General features: G+C 47.3%; 1 protein-coding gene across 1 annotated transcript in view; it reads right to left on the bottom strand.

Moving 5' to 3' along the window:
• The window catches only part of dnah5l (dynein, axonemal, heavy chain 5 like), a gene marked incomplete at both ends in the record, with an annotated part of 185,082 nt that overhangs the window by 146,257 nt on the left and 19,928 nt on the right, over window positions 1–18,897 (bottom strand). The window contains 9 exons of the mRNA XM_083661022.1: window positions 64–169; window positions 1,111–1,230; window positions 3,457–3,638; window positions 4,198–4,296; window positions 6,156–6,249; window positions 6,611–6,776; window positions 9,309–9,495; window positions 12,421–12,522; window positions 14,506–14,577. Of these exons, the coding sequence (XP_083517148.1) occupies window positions 64–169; window positions 1,111–1,230; window positions 3,457–3,638; window positions 4,198–4,296; window positions 6,156–6,249; window positions 6,611–6,776; window positions 9,309–9,495; window positions 12,421–12,522; window positions 14,506–14,577 (1,128 nt within the window). The remainder of the gene's footprint in view (window positions 1–63; window positions 170–1,110; window positions 1,231–3,456; window positions 3,639–4,197; window positions 4,297–6,155; window positions 6,250–6,610; window positions 6,777–9,308; window positions 9,496–12,420; window positions 12,523–14,505; window positions 14,578–18,897) is intronic.

Genomic DNA, 18,897 nt, shown 5'->3' with positions numbered 1-18,897 from the left:
AAAGCATAGCAGAAATCAAAGCAGACCCAGCTGTAAAGAACTTCCTGAAGTCATGCAGGGTACCTTCATGTGCTGCAGAGCGGCCAGGTTCTCCAGGGTGGAGGCCATGTTGGAGATCTTCTCCAGACGCCGGCAGAACGTATCGAACTTCCCAAATATGTAGTTCTCACTGCCAAACACACCAGAACCACATCTCACTGCCAAACACACCAGAACCACCACCACAGAAATAACATGGAGGGTCTGCTAAGCTGTGTGTCCGCCCTGCTGTGTCACGAGCACAGAGCAAGCCCCCAGCAACAGCTCTGGGCCATGAAGCAAATTGAACCTGGTGGCCAAGCTTGGTATTGCAACTCACGTGACGCCCTGCAGCCCAGAAACAGAAATTCCCATCCACTTACATAAGGAAAGCAGCAGCTATAAAACGTGAACATTTTTCTGGGTGTCACTCAAACTCAAAAATTACTTTTGATTATCAAGTTTGACTTTATTTTACCATTTTTCTCCAGAATCCACCAAGAGGCATTTTGTGGAGCTCCGTCTCTCACAATGTCTCTGGCCACTTTAACTCTGGGCCTGGGCTTACTCGTGAACACAAGCAGACATGTCTCATCACAGAAGTAAAAGCAGGAAGAAACTAGAACGACCACAACACAGATATATGCCTCAGCCAACAAGTGAGCAGTCAACCTCCATGTCTGTCCAGACTTTGATGTTTGAGCCAAATGTGACGAAATTCCGTCAAGGCGTTCCTGAGATATCGCGTTAACGAGCTAGAAAATGGCATTCGTGAGGTCACAGTGACCTTGAACTTTGAGCACCAAAATCGAATCAGTTCATCCTTGAGTCCAAGTGAATGTTTGAGGCAAATGTGAGGAAATTCCGTCAAGGCGTTCCTGTAATATTGCGTTAACGAACATCGGATGGACGTAACCATAATGCCTCTGGCTCGGCTATTGCCGGCGGAGGCATAAAAACCTTCAAAATGCTTCTTGTGAGCAGCTTACGTTCAAATGAATGGGCGGCCATTTTTCCATTCAGCCTCCAGTTATATAGAACCTCCTTGGGTTTCCCACAGAGCCGCGGGTTAGAGAGCCACTTCCTGTTTACCTGAAGTCAAACTGCCGCTCCTCTGGGCTCTCTCTCAGCTTGTCTCTGACCGCCTGGAAGCTCCTCTGGTACTCCACATTCAGCTTACAACACTCTGAGATACGCTGCAGCAGCACAGGCCTGACACACACACACACACACACACACACGCACGCGCACGCAAGCACACACGCAAGCACACACACACACACACACACACACACACACACACACACACACACACACACACACACACACACACACACACACACACACACACACAAATGAATGCACCTACATACGTATTAATACAAATTCCCTAATGTAATCTACTATAATCAGATTGAATGTAATCTACTGTAATATTTTCTGGTACCATTCTGAGATATTTTATAGACCAGACGACTAATCGATTAGTTATTATTAGAGAAAATAATTAATAATGAAAATAATTGTTAGTTGCAGCCCTACTGCAATGTACTCTAATCTAGTGTCATGTAATCTACTATACTGCAGTGGTTCTACTGCAATGTACTCTAATCTAGTGTCATGTAATCTACTATACTGCAGTGGTTCAATGTACTCTAATCTAGTGTCATGTAATCTACTATACTGCAGTGGTTCTACTGCAATGTACTCTAATCTAGTGTCATGTAATCTACTATACTGCAGTGGTTCTACTGCAATGTACTCTAATCTAGTGTCATGTAATCTACTATACTGCAGTGGTTCTACTGCAATGTACTCTAATCTAGTGTCATGTAATCTACTATACTGCAGTGGTTCTACTGCAATGTACTCTAATCTAGTGTCATGTAATCTACTATACTGCAGTGGTTCTACTGCAATGTACTCTAATCTAGTGTCATGTAATCTACTATACTGCAGTGGTTCTACTGCAATGTACTCTAATCTAGTGTCATGTAATCTACTATACTGCAGTGGTTCTACTGCAATGTACTCTAATCTAGTGTCATGTAATCTACTATACTGCAGTGGTTCTACTGCAATGTACTCTAATCTAGTGTCATGTAATCTACTATACTGCAGTGGTTCTACTGCAATGTACTCTAATCTAGTGTCATGTAATCTACTATACTGCAGTGGTTCTCAATTTTTTTGGGCTTCAGTACCATGATTTCTGAATCCAAGTACGCGCTTTACCCGACTACAACATTCTGCCTAGAAAACTGCAAGAGAAAACTACATCATATGATGCAATGACTGAATGATAACCCACCTTTTGAAGAATTATTATTAGTGGCCGGGCCAGCGAAGCGGCAGGGCCACTTATTGTATTTGCCTGTATTATTATTATTCTTCTTCTCCCGGGAAGTTCGACTTCCCATGGATGAAAACTAACCAAACTTTGCACAAAGGTTCAGTCCCATGCCAAACGTCTTTGACACAAATTTGGGGCCAATAGTCCTAACGGTGGCACTACAGCGACCGTCTAAAGTTTAAAACTTAAAAAATTCATAAAAAATCAGGCATACGTGCTACGGCTTTGCAACTTTCACCGAAATGTGCGCCCAAATGAGGAGAAACTTTTGTACAATGCAACCTATGGCCAATTATGAAGTCTAAAGACCGCAAAACTGCAAAAACTGTAAAACTAATTAAACCCTACTCCTCCCACATTTTTTCTTCAAACGACACCAAACTTAAGCATCTGCATCGTTAGACTGTCCTACACAAAAGTATCGAAACAGATTTTCGATCGGTCAAAAATTGAGCCCACAGTGCATCAAAACGTTGAATTCTGGCCCCGTGTATAGCCTAATTGCCTTAATTACCTATGGCAATTAGGTTGTATTTGTGATGTCATCAGTCAGTCAAGCAATTGTGATGCCATCACTGATGTCACTCGAGCAATTGTGATGTCATAATAGCTCAAAGCCTTGAGACTTGCCCAGCCACGACCCATTGCTGCGCAGCAGCCGCTTTTTTGGCTCGTAATAACCCCCACAATTTCTGCGCCACATAGACATGCCCGAACTCAAAACATGCGGCTTATTGAGGACAGGTGTGCTATGACTTTTCTAAGGGTTTGGTCAAGCGGTTTGGCACTTCTTTTGAATGCGGTTTGGCACTTCTTTTGAATGGACCCAGACCCGGCCGGGTCCGGGTCGGAACCTTGGGTATTCGGGGGGTCGGGCATACCCGAAGACCACTAGCTCAAAGCCTTGAGACTTGCCCGGCCACGACCCATTGCTGCGCAGCAGCTATAATAATTATTATTATTATTATTATAACGTTTCGTTTATATTCATGTATTCTTATATTTTTTCCATTTCCCTCTTTCTCTCAGTTTGGGAAACACTGGTCTAGTGTACCGGTAATGTAATGTAATGTAATGTCTTGTACCTGCTGTGGTCCCAGATCTTGGCGACGCCCCCTGACAGGTAGCTCTTACAGGTGTTGACCATCTGGTTGGTGACCTTAACGAGCAGAGAGGTCATCCTCTCTGAGCTGTTATAGTGCTGAGAGATGGAGTTGATCATCCTGATACTGCCCATCAGGCTGGGGATGTGCGCCAGCATACTGCTCTGTAGGGGGGGATGAAGAAAGAAAGAAAGAAAAAAAAATATGAAAAAGAAAGAAAGAAAGAAAGAAAGAAAGAAAGAAAGAAAGAAAGAAAGAAAGAAAAAAGAAAGGTTAGAGATGCTAGCAGATGACAGGTTGGATCCCCACAGCAGTTACAGTCTTCCTCCCATTCAAAGTCTCATTTATGTCCCCTTTACATACGGAAATGAATACGTCCATTTCAAATGATGCAACAACCTTGCCCACATACCAGGTATCATGTGAAGCAATACATCAACTAGAGGGCAGTAGAGAGTCAAATGTGTATGTGTGTGTGTGTGTGTGTGTGCGTGCGTGTGTGGTGTGCGTGTCTGTGTGTGTGTGTGTGTGTGTGAGTGACATGTGTGCGCGTGTGTGTGCGTGCGTGCGCATGTGTATGTGGTACATGTACTGCTCCATTTCGTCCATAATAAGCCTTATGTGTTGTTGTAAAGTTGCTGGTTTGAATCCCTGACGGGACAGTGCTTGTTGGAGGGTTGCTGGTTTGAATCCCTGACGGGACAGGCAGAAATAATTGCTTACCGGAGAGCATTTCCCCAGTGGCCCGAAGAATTTGTCCAGAGTGTAGAGGTACTTGACGTTGTCCTTGGCCTCGTTGGCCACGACCGTGATGTCACCATCCTAAATCAATCAATCGATATTGATCAGAACATAAGGAACATTATAAAACATGAACTGAACTAGTTGAAGTGATATGAACTAGTGTTATGACTATAACCCCGGTTTTATGAATAACAGGAGTGAGGTAGGGATCCTTGCCATGCTATAGGCTACAGAAGCCCTATTTCACTACGCAAATATTTTGATTGGGTCGCAGACTCAAATCCCTCCTCCCACAATATTGGTAACATATCCTGAGGAATGGTCTGTGAGGGGGATATATTGACATGTGGAAACACACGTCCTGCAAGTCCACGGCAGTGAAGCAATCGTCTTGACGCACCAAACACAGAAGTGACATGTGTGTGTCAGCTTTCTGAAGTTGAATTTCCTGAGGTCTTTGTTTAGAGCTTGCAGGTCCAACATGGTGAGGATTCCAGTGCTGCCCCATTTTGGCACTAAGAAATACTTTTGGGTGGAACGGTTCTGAATTGGAGCCTGTAAGCCCTCGAAATCGTATGGAAAAACCCACTCCGGGGGCGCTGTTTGTCTCCACTTTCCTCATTGGCTGAGAGGGCTGTGGGCGTGGCCTGGATACAATAGCTGGACACACTTAACGGGGTATGCCAACATTTTGGGAGATTGGCCTATTTGCCATATTCCCGATAGTAGAACTAGCATGTAAATGTCTGCCTCCCTCCGTTCAGTCACCCAAAATACACCTTCCAAAAGCACCAGAAACACACATACATGTTGTGAGTCATGTACTCACTACGCGATGAAATAATCATCCAAAGTTACGGGAAACGGTCATTTTCGAAGTAAATCCAGAGCGAGAACTAACAAAGACCATGAGAGCGCCTCTGAAACCAAAGTTACTTCCTCATTTCCCTGAGGCACACATGGAGGCGCATGTGTGTGCATGCACACACACACATGCGCCTCAGGCAAACGAGGAAGTAAGTTTGGTTAGAGAGGGAACCCTCTTTGTTACGGCCGGGACACACATCTTGCGTCTGCTGTGCGTTTGCGTGGCGTCTGCGTGGCGTTACCTGTTGATTTTCATTTCGGCGCCCATGTTAACAGGTTACAGCAGCCACACCACCGGCATCAGACGCGCGTCTCAGGCGCGTGTCTTGCGAGGCGTGAGACGCGCTTCATCTAGAGAATAGAAGCGACGCCTATATTTTCTGCTTACCGCGCGCGTGTCTCTAGCGTGTCTCTACACAAATAGACACAAATAGACATTAAAATGATATTTTACAGGGGCAGCCACAGCCAATCAAGGCTCGTTTTGATTTGAGAGGGGAGGATGAGCTCACAGCTGCAGTTCTCCTGCCCTCTGAAAACCACATAGGCTACAACGTGGCTTCGGTCCTCCCCTCCCCACCACACACACACAGACACACAGACACACACACACACACACACACACACACACACACACACACACACACACACACACACAAATCAATACTGCCTCGATTCTGAAGTGAGCCCAAGCGATCTTCAGTTAAAATCATCATTGTATTGTTTATAGCAAATTTAATAAAAGGTAAACTCTATAGGAAGAGAGTTGGCAGACAGACAGCAGCGCGCAGCTGCAACGCAGCAGCCACGCTGCCTGTGTGGATGCCGCGGGCGTGCCAGCCGCAGCCCCCACGCCACGCACACGCACTAGGTAGGTACACGCAAGATGTGTGTCCCGGCCGTTAGTTCTCGCTATGTATTTACCGTTTCCCGTAACTTTGGATTATTATTTCATCGCGTGGTGAGTACACAAGTCACAACATGTACATGTGAGAGTTTCTGGCGCTGTTGGAATGTGTATTTGTGTGTGTGTGTGTGTGTGTGTGAATGTGTGTGTGTGTGTGTCTGACCAGCTCCCTCCAAGTACGCAGCATTCTGGACTTGGCGACCTGCAGAACTCCCAGAGTCCTTTTCACCAGCGGACGCTTTACCTCTTCCATCAGACTGACACACACACACACACACACACACACACACACACACACACACACACACACACACACACACACACACACACACACACACACACACACACACACACACACACACACACACACACACACACACACACACAATTTAGCCTGGGATTCGCCTGGGACTAAGGGAGCTGTTAGCCTTGAGTTTTCTAATATTACAATAGAATATTCAGACATGTAAACCCTGGGCCAACAGATGCATTGTTAGCCTTGGGCTAAGAGTTAAATCTCTGCGTGTGAACAGGGGTTAAGCTAATCCAAATGTGTGTGTGTGTGTGTGTGTGTGTCAGTTTGACAGTGACTATGCAGACTTCCAGGTGTGTACGTACCTGTTGAAAGTGATCATGCGTCTCTTCCAGTGCTCCAGCTCAGCTGATGGTCCCACGTCATCTGCCTCCTTCCTCATCTGCTCGCTCTCCGTCAGAACCTGCTTGATCTGATTGGTCCACACCGAGACCACGCCCTCCAGACGCTCCACCAGCTCGCTGTTATTGGCTGAGAGGAGAAGAACGGGCTGTCAGTCAAGATTACAACAAGTAACTTAGTCTCCATCTGAGTCCCTCAGCCTCAATGGTGTTTCTGCACTGCTCTTCCAATGCACTCTCATGTTGACTATGTCTCAGTACTTCTTCTGCCTTTGACACACTGTGTGATTTCGGGCTGTTCCGGACGAAAGATCACCAACGTGAAGGAATCCTGGAGATCTCTTTGGTCGTGGCTACAAAAACGCTGGTCCTGCGGCCGTTGTGACAGTCTGTGGACAAAGATAGCCTAGGACGAATTCTGACACTGTCAGAAATTGAGGGCGACAGCTACATCTGATAACAACCAATAGAAATGCTGCATGATCATATCAGTATAGCCGCTACATGCTAGTAGAGGCTAATAAATAGTTGATGTTAACTCAAGCTCTCCCGCAAAACTGGCATCCCCATTTTGGCCTCTGTTCCCTAGCCACGAGCAGGTCCATGTTAGCCTCTGTTCCCTAGCCACGAGTGGGTCCATGTTAGCCTCTGTTCCCTAGCCACGAGTGGGTCCATGTTGGCCTCTGTTCCCTAGCCACGAGTGGGTCCATGTTGGCCTCTGTTCCCTAGCCACGAGCAGGTCCATGTTAGCCTCTGTTCCCTAGCCACGAGTGGGTCCATGTTAGCCTCTGTTCCCTAGCCACGAGCGGGTCCATGTTGGCCTCTGTTCCCTAGCCACGAGCAGGTCCATGTTAGCCTCTGTTCCCTAGCCACGAGCGGGTCCATGTTAGCCTCTGTTCCCTAGCCACGAGTGGGTCCATGTTGGCCTCTGTTCCCTAGCCACGAGCAGGTCCATGTTAGCCTCTGTTCCCTAGCCACGAGCAGGTCCATGTTAGCCTATGTTCCCTAGCCACGAGTGGGTCCATGTTAGCCTCTGTTCCCTAGCCACGAGTGGGTCCATGTTAGCCTCTGTTCCCTAGCCACGAGAGGGTCCATGTTAGCCTCTGTTCCCTAGCCACGAGAGGGTCCATGCTGGCCTCTGTTCCCTAGCCACGAGAGGGTCCATGCTGGCCTCTGTTCCCTAGCCACGAGTGGGTCCATGTTAGCCTCTGTTCCCTAGCCACGAGTGGGTCCATGCTGGCCTCTGTTCCCTAGCCACGAGAGGGTCCATGCTGGCCTCTGTTCCCTAGCCACGAGTGGGTCCATGCTGGCCTCTGTTCCCTAGCCACGAGTGGGTCCATGTTAGCCTCTGTTCCCTAGCCACGAGAGGGTCCATGCTGGCCTCTGTTCCCTAGCCACAAGAGGGTCCATGCTGGCCTCTGTTCCCTAGCCACGAGTGGGTCCATGTTGGCCTCTGTTCCCTAGCCACGAGCGGGTCCATGCTGGCCTCTGTTCCCTAGCCACAAGAGGGTCCATGCTGGCCTCTGTTCCCTAGCCACAAGAGGGTCCATGCTGGCCTCTGTTCCCTAGACACGAGCAGGTCCATGCTGGCCTCTGTTCCCTAGCCACGAGCGGGTCCATGCTGGCCTCTGTTCCCTAGCCACGAGAGGGTCCATGCTGGCCTCTGTTCCCTAGCCACGAGAGGGTCCATGCTGGCCTCTGTTCCCTAGCCACGAGTGGGTCCATGCTGGCCTCTGTTCCCTAGCCACGAGAGGGTCCATGCTGGCCTCTGTTCCCTAGCCACGAGAGGGTCCATGCTGGCCTCTGTTCCCTAGCCATGAGCGGGTCCATGCTGGCCTCTGTTCCCTAGCCACGAGAGGGTCCACATTCTCCTCCTCCTCCTCTATTAATGTCTTTCCAGACACACAGGTTCCACTTTGTAACGGCTCCATTCTTGTTTAGCTGTATTGTTTATCTCTACGCGCAGGTGAGACGCTCAGCGCGTCTCACCTGCGATCCAGTAGGTGTCCTCATCGTACATCGTCTACACAAATCAAACTTGATGTCGTACCCAGGGTTCATTAGAGCCATGTGTGTGTGTGGCCTGCAATCAACTTATAAAATGACTCAAATATGACTGTCTGTAGGCGGCGTTAAAGGAACACGCCAACATTTTTGGGAGTTTTTGCCTATTTGCCATATTCCCGATACTACTGTAGTAAGATGAGGAGATAGATGCTCTTCTCTTCTCTGTGGGTGCAGTAGAAAGTAGTGACGTGCCCCTCCTGCTAGTTAGCTTAGCACAATGACTGGTATCTGCGAAACAGCCTGTTAAGTCACCAAATACATTATTCCAACAGTGCCAAAACACTCCTATGTACTCTTATGTACATGTTGTGACCACATTATGAAATAATCATGTAAAGTTATGAGACACTGTAACTTTCAAAGCAAATACATAGCCTAGAACTTCCGGTTTTGTCAGGAAAGTAGCTCCGGCTATGGATTTACTTTGAAAATTACAATGTCTCATAATTTGACATTATCCTTTCATAACGTGGTGAATGCACGAGTCACACCATGTACATAGGAGCGTTTTGGCACCGTTTTACTGCCCACTAGAGGGCGCTTGCGGCCCATCCCAGGGGTTGAGAAACAGCCATGTAGAATCTGTTTACAGCACCTGCTGCAGTGTAATCTGCTGGGCTGCTCAGGTGAGTGATGGCAGCAGGAAGCTCCGCCCCCTGCAGCTGGAACTTGGCCTCCATGCTGACTCTGAGCGAGCTCAGGTTACTGACAAACTGACCCACAGACGACAGGAAGGACTGCACATCTGGACAGGAGGGGCCGTCCTTCACACTGCCCCAAGTCTGGAGGGAGAGGGTGGAAGAGAGAGAGAGAGAGAGAGAGAGAGAGGAGAGAGAGTGAGAGGAGAGAGAGAGAGAGAGAGAGAGAGAGTGAGAGAGAGAGAGAGAGTGAGAGAGAGTGAGAGGAGAGAGAGAGAGAGAGAGAGAGAGGAGAGTGAGTGAGAGAGAGAGGAGAGAGAGAGTGAGAGGAGAGAGAGTGAGAGGAGAGAGAGCGAGTGAGAGGAGAGAGAGTGAGAGGAGAGAGAGAGAGAGAGAGAGTGAGAGAGAGTGAGAGGAGAGAGAGAGAGAGAGAGAGAGGAGAGTGAGTGAGAGAGAGAGAGAGGAGAGAGAGAGTGAGAGGAGAGAGAGAGTGAGAGGAGAGAGAGTGAGTGAGAGGAGAGAGAGTGAGAGGAGAGAGATAGTGAGCGGAGAGAGAGAGTGAGAGGAGAGAGAGTGAGTGAGAGAGAGTGAGAGAGTGAGAGGAGAGAGAGAGAGGAGTGAGAGAGAGTGAGAGGAGAGAGAGAGAGAGAGAGAGAGAGAGTGAGAGGAGAGAGAGTGAGTGAGAGAGAGTGAGAGAGTGAGAGGAGAGAGAGAGAGAGAGAGGAGAGTGAGAGTGAGAGGAGAGAGAGAGTGAGAGGAGAAAGAGAGAGAGTGAGAGGAGAGATAGTGAGTGAGAGAGAGTGAGAGAGTGAGAGGAGAGAGTGAGAGGAGAGAGAGTGAGAGGAGAGAGAGTGAGTGAGAGAGAGTGAGAGAGTGAGAGGAGAGAGAGAGGGGAGTGAGAGAGAGTGAGAGGAGAGAGAGAGAGGGGAGAGAGAGAGAGTGAGAGGAGAGAGAGAGTGAGAGAGAGAGAGAGAGAGGAGAGAGAGTGAGAGAGAGAGAGGGGAGAGAGAGAGACTTGATGGGTGAAGAGAAGACTGGAGACTTACCTTGGGTTCTGGTGACTTAGGACTTGATGACTTGTACTTTGATGACTTGGAAATATTTCTAAAGTCTTGAGATCTTGTGTTTGTGTAAATGACTAAGTGATGAGATTTGTTCCAGGAGACAACCGAATTTAAATTATATTTTCTGAATTTGTCTGGAATGACTGAATTTATTGAAGTTGAAATTAAACTCATGATGCGCTTCCAAGTTTTTATCCTATTAAAACTTGCCTTTATTCGTCTGGTTTCTTTGTCTCGCCTGCGCGTTTGTATTTATTTTATTTTGTTTACAGTTATTATCACGTGTTCACATTTAAACTCACACGTACCACTGATCAACACCAGAAGGGATTAATCATGGACTAAAAAAAAACCCCACATTGTTCATTCAAGTTGTTCACGAACCAATGAAAACAGCCATTGATCCCTGTCACCTGTAAGCAGCAGCACCTGGTGGTGGGGAGGCCTACCTGCAGTGAGCGGAGGGCCGCTAACATGATGTGAGCCAGAAGAGTCTCCAGGCTGTAGCAAGGAGCTTCTATATAACTAAGCTGCTCACCAGCACATGAAGCATTTTGAAGGGGTTTTTCTTCCATCATGTGACGTGTGCTTACGTTCAGGACAGTGGCGCTGGAAGTACTTTTAGGTAGGGGGTGCTGCAAGGCCGTAGCCACCGATTCAACATTGGGGGGGACTTTGTCACCTCACTTTGTCGCCAGATTAGAGGAATATTAACATTAAGATTAGACTGTTGTGTCATTATTCAGTCACCTTTTCTCACTCACCTCCATGTCACCACTTGCTCCCACTGCTGTGTTGGAATCCTCATTCTCTCTCCCACCCTTTTTGGACTTTTAGCCATATTTAGAGGAATATTCAATTTTAAATTAACATTAGGATTATACTGTTGTGATGTCATTATTCAGTGTCTTCTCCTCTTCTCTGCAGCATTACTCAATTTACCATCAGGAATCGGGGACAGTGATAGCCTACCTGCTATTCCTCCCATATATCCAGGGCCGGATTAATAGTACCATGGGCCCCCGGGGCTATTCATTTTCTAAGCTATTCATTTAGCCTTTTAGTCATAAAGATTATATCTTCCAGACTGAAATGTTATAACAGAAGTGGAGTATTGGCCAGCAGGGGCGGACTGGGATTCTAATTCAGGCTGGGCATTAGATACCAAGCAGGCCAGGCCGATACGGGCCGACGCGCGTGCCGGCGTCCAAAGGGCGGCGGCGAAAAATTTGGGCCGTTTGAAGCCCAATTTGGGCCGTTTGAAGCCCAATTTGGGCCGTTTGAAGCCAGATTTGGGCCGTTTGAAGCCAGATTTGGGCCGAGTCCAATTTTACAATGAGATGCACCCACTTTAACCCTGAATAAAGTAATAAAACCACTAGTAAACCAGTAGGCGGTGCCTGGCCTGCTGTTCAGTGAGTGGCCTGACTGGGGGCACAATTTTTTTTTCTTTTTTTTGCAGGCCAGGCCAGGCCAGGCCAGGCCAGGCCAGGCCAGGCCAGGCCACCGGGCATTTGCCCGACGTGCCCGATTATGCAGTCCGCGCCTGTTGGCCAGAATTACATGAACATTTGGACACTTATTCAGCGGGTATTTTGCATGTTGCGTTCAGGTGCACTGTAAAAAAAAAAAATTTTTTTTTTTTTTTACATCTCTTGCCACCAGGGGGTGCTGCAGCACCCACTGCACCCAGCTTCCCGCGCCCTTGGTTCAGGAGCGAGCCCAGGCCCAGAGATATCGTGGCCAGAGCCACAGAGAGAGAGGGAGCTCCACAAAACGCCTCCTGGTGGGTTCTGAAGACAAATTGACCCATAATATAAAACCTGATCATCAAAAGACAGTTTTGACTTTGAGTGTTACAGCTGCTGCCTTCCCCATGTAAGTGGACGGGAATTTATGTTACTGGGCTGCAGGGTGTCACGTGACTTGCAATACCGAACTTGGCCACCACGTTCAATTTGCTGCACGGAGGAGAGCTGTTGCTGGGGGCTTGTGTAGGGCCTACCTGCAGTGAGTGGAGGGCTGGTAACATGATGTGAGACAGGAGAGTCTCCAGGCTGTGCAGAACGCTGTGGTCACTGCAGTCCAGCATGCCCAGGGTCACCTCCTGTCAACAGGCCCAGCAGAAAGAAAGAAAGAAAGATTAGAGATACTAGCCTACATACTTCCATCCGTCCTTTATGTTGGAATCATGTTAAGTAGGGATGTCACAATATATCGTCCCACAATATATCGCGATATCAAAAACGTGACAATATGTATCGTTGACATGAAATCTCATATCACGAGAAAAAGAAGCTGAACATGGTGGCACTGATCTGCATCTGATTACATGCTCGCTCTCCTTTTCATTGCTTTGTTTGAACAGACGAGGGACGTTACAGACACGGAGGATGAAAATGGTGAAATTACTCAAATTAGCGTGGAGGATGCCCCCTCAACTTACAAATCGATCGCAAAAAAATAGTGTTAAAATATCGTATCGCATCGTTATCGTGAACCCAATATCGTGTATCGTATCGTATCGTGAACTGAGTGTATTGTGACAACCCTAATGTTAAGCAATGCATCCACTAGAGGGGAGTAGAGAGTCAAAAGTGTGAGTGCATGTGGTTTCATATCCGTAAGCTTTCAGAAAATGTGCACAAATAGAGAGAAAATGAACACAGAGTATAGGGACAGAAGGGTCCGTCTGTATCTGTATACATATTTATTCTTGAGCTAAATTGAGCTTTCAGTGTCAGAGGGCTGCTTGTTGTAAGGTTGCTGGTTTGGACGGTTTGGACAGACTGGAGTCCAGCATGCCCAGGTTCACCTCCTGGGCATGATTCGGCAAAAACCTAGGTCTGTTTATCGGATTTCTCATAATCCAGTAATGGCCTTTATAATCAGGTAACTCTAGAAATCCGATGATTGGTTTATTATGGCTCATTTCCACCACATATAACAGCACAGTACAGCTCTACTCAACCTGGTCTTACTCGTCTCTACTTGATAGACTCTGCTTCCATAGCAAGTTTACTCGCCTCCCACACCTGGTCGTCATAGTGACCGCATATCTGCCCTCCGCCCATAGCCCAAGTAGGCTATAACGTATAACGTTAAAATTAAATCCATACACAGAACTTTTAAACTGGTTATGAAATACTGGTGCCTCTAAATGACCTACAGTGTACATGGGCAAATGTGACAATCGGCCAGGAGAATGGATATCACTTTGTTGTTACTCAAACTCACATGCATGCGCTGCGCGGGGGACGGGAGTTGCGCTACGGGGAGAAGGGAAGCCACTACCCCGGCGGCAACTCACCAGGCAAGACCGCGGCTTCGCTAAACCCCCGCCTCCGGCCTAGCGGAGCCGACGTAGCACACAACTACAAAGGGCTTCCCGAGGAGGGGACTTTTTCTCTCTCAAAACAATTGAAAACCACGTCATGTTAAAGCTGAGCAAGGAGATCGAGCCTTTGGCTCTGGTGAAGACTGATGGAAATAACAGAAGAGAACGTAAGCCCCACTAAACTGGTATCCAGCATTGACAGTAGATACAGTAAACACGATTCTGCCTGACCAATCAGTCGTCTGCAGTGTTTTCACGTCACAGTATGGTACCGACTGGAACCTCAACAAAGCAGGGACCAAAACGACCACGACTCAACACCGACTCAACCCGACTCAACCCGGGCTGTCCAGGTTTTTGATCGGTGGAATGAGACAAAAAAGCGAGACGAGCTGGGCGGGGCCGCGCTAATACCAGTGGTGGAAATGGGCCATTCGTGTACATGTAAATAGGGATGCAGCGATATGAAAAATGTGTCCGATAACCGATATTAACATTGCTGTTATATGGCCGATAACCAATATTTACCGATGTCGATACAGTATGATCTGCCTAAAAACAAATTTCTACGATAATCAAATTGTGTACATACCAAAAACACATGTAAACACTGTGAATTTGAAAAACGAATGCATTTCTTTATTTCAAAAACATTTGGAAAAGCCCATAAATCATAGATTTACTGCATCGTTTGCTCTCAATGTGAACATTGAGATCATCTTGACTGTTGGATAATGAGGGCTCAGTACTGACCTGCTGTACGTTAGCGGTGGTGATGGCCTTGTCTGTGGTTCTCAGGAAGAACAGACACTTCCCCAGTAAAGGCTGGATATGACAGAAAAAGCTTAGTTTAGTGTTTCATCTCGTCTCATTTCGTTTCATTTGGTTTTGTTTCACTGCCTTTCACACATAGATCAAACACAGGAAGAGATCATTTACATTTAAAATATGAAGAACACTCAGGGAAAACCGTTCAAATACCTCTAGCCTTTCGACTACTCCTACCATATCATAGTCTCACACAACACTATACCCCCGGAATTCCACTGTGGATCCATTCTCAAAGGCCCTACTTTTTCATACATGTGGTCACAATAAAACAGTACTTGCCTTAAACCCAAGATTGTTGTCAACCAAACCAGGCTATTCGTGTTCTTAAATATTGCGTAGTTTCCAATACCGAGCTGTTTTTGTCATGCCAGAGCCTGTCTCGGCCTGTCTTTTCCATTGAAAATGGCAGTTGTTGTTCTTCTGCTTCCCAGCGGGGAAACAGCGCCCTCTCTGCTGTGGCTATGGGTGGAAACCCGTAATTACACATCTGGAAGATCAGAAATGACAGGCTCTGGCATAAAAAAAATAAAAAAAAGGCTTGTATTGGAAATTACGCAATTAAGAACACAAATATAGTAGGCCGGTTCATCGGACAACAACCTTGGGTTTAAGGCAGTGGTTCCCAACCTTAGGGTCGCGACCATCACATTTGCATCTGGCGATGTCAGGCTATTAGCTAGCCAAGTCGAGCTAAAACTTGAATTATACTTCAATGTGAGCCTCGAGTTGACAGCTAGACAGTCATATTCAAACATTAGCTCAGACACACAGACACACACACAGACACACACACACACACACACACACACACACACACACATTCCCCTGCCACCCTCCATTTCAGGGAATTTTCTAAATGCAGTATGGCGGGGGGAAACTCCGCCTGGCTGTCTGCGGCGTGTGATGCTACCTTGAGGACATCTCACACCAACTCTTTCTCTGTCACCTACATTCAGACCAGGTAGCCACGTCGGTAGCTCGGTGATAGACAGCTCCATACAAACCTACATTCAGACCAGGTAGCTACGTAGGTAGCTCGGTGATAGACAGCTCCATACAAACCTACATTCAGACCAGGTAGCTATGTAGGTAGCTCGGTGATAGACAGCTCCATACAAACCTACATTCAGACCAGGTAGCCACGTCGGTAGCTCGGTGATAGACAGCTCCATACAAACCTACATTCAGACCAGGTAGCTACGTAGGTAGCTCGGTGGTAGACAGCTCCATACAAACCTACATTCAGACCAGGTAGCTATGTAGGTAGCTCGGTGACAGACCGCTCCATACAAACCTACATTCAGACCAGGTAGCTACGTAGGTAGCTCGGTGATAGACAGCTCCATACAAACCTACATTCAGACCAGGTAGCTACGTAGGTAGCTCGGTGACAGACAGCTCCATACAAACCTACATTCAGACCAGGTAGCTACGTAGGTAGCTCGGTGACAGACCGCTCCATACAAACCTACATTCAGACCAGGTAGCTACGTAGGTAGCTCGGTGATAGACAGCTCCATACAAACCTACATTTAGACCAGGTAGCTACGTAGGTAGCTCGGTGATAGACAGCTCCATACAAACCTACATTCAGACCAGGTAGCTACGTAGGTAGCTCGGTGATAGACAGCTCCATACAAACCTACATTCAGACCAGGTAGTTACGTAGGTAGCTCGGTGATAGACAGCTCCATACAAACCTACATTCAGACCAGGTAGCTACGTAGGTAGCTCGGTGATAGACAGCTCCATACAAACCTACATTCAGACCAGGTAGTTACGTAGGTAGCTCGGTGACAGACCGCTCCATACAAACCTACATTCAGACCAGGTAGCTACGTAGGTAGCTCGGTGATAGACAGCTCCATACAAACCTACATTCAGACCAGGTAGCTACGTTAGGTAGCTCGGTGATAGACAGCTCCATACAAACCTACATTCAGACCAGGTAGTTACGTAGGTAGCTCGGTGATAGACAGCTCCATACAAACCTACATTCAGACCAGGTAGCTACGTAGGTAGCTCGGTGATAGACAGCTCCATACAAACCTACATTCAGACCAGGTAGCTACGTAGGTAGCTCGGTGATAGACAGCTCCATACAAACCTACATTCAGACCAGGTAGCTACGTAGGTAGCTCGGTGACAGACCGCTCCATACAAACCTACATTCAGACCAGGTAGCTACGTAGGTAGCTCGGTGATAGACAGCTCCATACAAACCTACATTCAGACCAGGTAGCTACGTAGGTAGCTCGGTGATAGACAGCTCCATACAAACCTACATTCAGACCAGGTAGCTACGTAGGTAGCTCGGTGATAGACAGCTCCATACAAACCTACATTCAGACCAGGTAGTTACGTAGGTAGCTCGGTGATAGACAGCTCCATACAAACCTACATTCAGACCAGGTAGCTACGTAGGTAGCTCGGTGATAGACAGCTCCATACAAACCTACATTCAGACCAGGTAGTTACGTAGGTAGCTCGGTGACAGACCGCTCCATACAAACCTACATTCAGACCAGGTAGCTACGTAGGTAGCTCGGTGATAGACAGCTCCATACAAACCTACATTCAGACCAGGTAGCTACGTTAGGTAGCTCGGTGATAGACAGCTCCATACAAACCTACATTCAGACCAGGTAGTTACGTAGGTAGCTCGGTGATAGACAGCTCCATACAAACCTACATTCAGACCAGGTAGCTACGTAGGTAGCTCGGTGATAGACAGCTCCATACAAACCTACATTCAGACGAGGTAGCTACGTTAGGTAGCTCGGTGATAGACAGCTCCATACAAACCTACATTCAGACCAGGTAGCTACGTAGGTAGCTCGGTGATAGACAGCTCCATACAAACCTACATTCAGACCAGGTAGCTACGTAGGTAGCTCGGTGACAGACTGCTCCATACAAACCTACATTCAGACCAGGTAGCTACGTAGGTAGCTCGGTGATAGACCGCTCCATACAAACCTACATTCAGACCAGGTAGCTACGTAGGTAGCTCGGTGACAGACCGCTCCATACAAACCTACATTTAGACCAGGTAGCTACGTAGGTAGCTCGGTGATAGACAGCTCCATACAAACCTACATTCAGACCAGGTAGCTACGTAGGTAGCTCTGTGATAGACAGCTCCATACAAACCTACATTCAGACCAGGTAGCTACGTAGGTAGCTCGGTGATAGACAGCTCCATACAAACCTACATTCAGACCAGGTAGCTACGTAGGTAGCTCGGTGATAGACAGCTCCATACAAACCTACATTCAGACCAGGTAGCTACGTAGGTAGCTCGGTGATAGACATCTCCATACAAACCTACATTCAGACCAGGTAGCTAGGTTAGGTAGCTCGGTGATAGACAGCTCCATACAAACCTGCTGTGTTTTGTGTTTCCTTGCTAACAAAGCAGCAGAAAGCTGTCAGCAGGCTTTCCTCCCATAGCAACACAACACACTCAGTCAGCTGTCAGCAGGCAGGCAGACAATAGAGAAAACTGATCTGCTGTGTGTTTTTAACTGTCACGTTCCTTCACTTTAACCCTGTTCATCTTGCTAATGTGAACTGCTTCTCTTAACACCAGTGGGCTAGCTCCTCGCTCAGTTTGTGAAGCCAACGCAGAAGTAAATTTAACCTGCATTACCATAAAAACTTCAAATAAACGCTGAGTCCCAAATAGACACCGGTCCCTTATAGACGCCGGGTCTGGCTCCATGTTTTGGTAAATAAACGGCGGTCCCAAATAGACGCCGGGTACTTTTTCATTACAGTCACTTACGGTAATGATGTGTGTGTGTTTTTGACGGAAGTCAGTCAGTCTGGTTTGGCAAGACGAGAGATTGTACTTTCTTCCGCGTCAGACAGTTTTATGGTTTCTTTATACATAACTGATTATTTCATATTTGATGCTATGGACTGTACGGACGTACGGATGGAGTCGACGTGTTATGACTCATTTATTCTCCATTTTCATATGAAAGTAAATGCGTCCGTTTCAAACGGTGTAATCCTCACTGCCCACATAATTCCATGGGGCTTTCACGTTGGTATCATGTTAAGCAATACATTCACCAGTGGGCAGTAGAGAGTCAAATGTGTGAGTGTGTGTGTGGTTCTGCTCCGTTTCATGCGTATCCGCAAGCTTTCAGAGGACGGACAGAAATACACACGAAATTAACGCAGAGTAGAAACAGAAGGCTCTGTCTGTCTCCGTCTTTAACGTAGACTAGAGTATAATTGGGTCTTTAGACTGGAGACGCTGTCTGGTTTCCATAAGGACATGGCAGCGGTGGAGAGGTTACCCTA

Source organism: Poromitra crassiceps, assembly GCF_964638095.1.
Source record: "Poromitra crassiceps genome assembly, chromosome: 2".
Lineage (NCBI taxonomy): Eukaryota > Metazoa > Chordata > Actinopteri > Beryciformes > Melamphaidae > Poromitra > Poromitra crassiceps.
The sequence above is the reverse complement of the archived record's forward strand: the minus strand, read 5'-3'. Positions and strand labels throughout refer to the sequence as shown.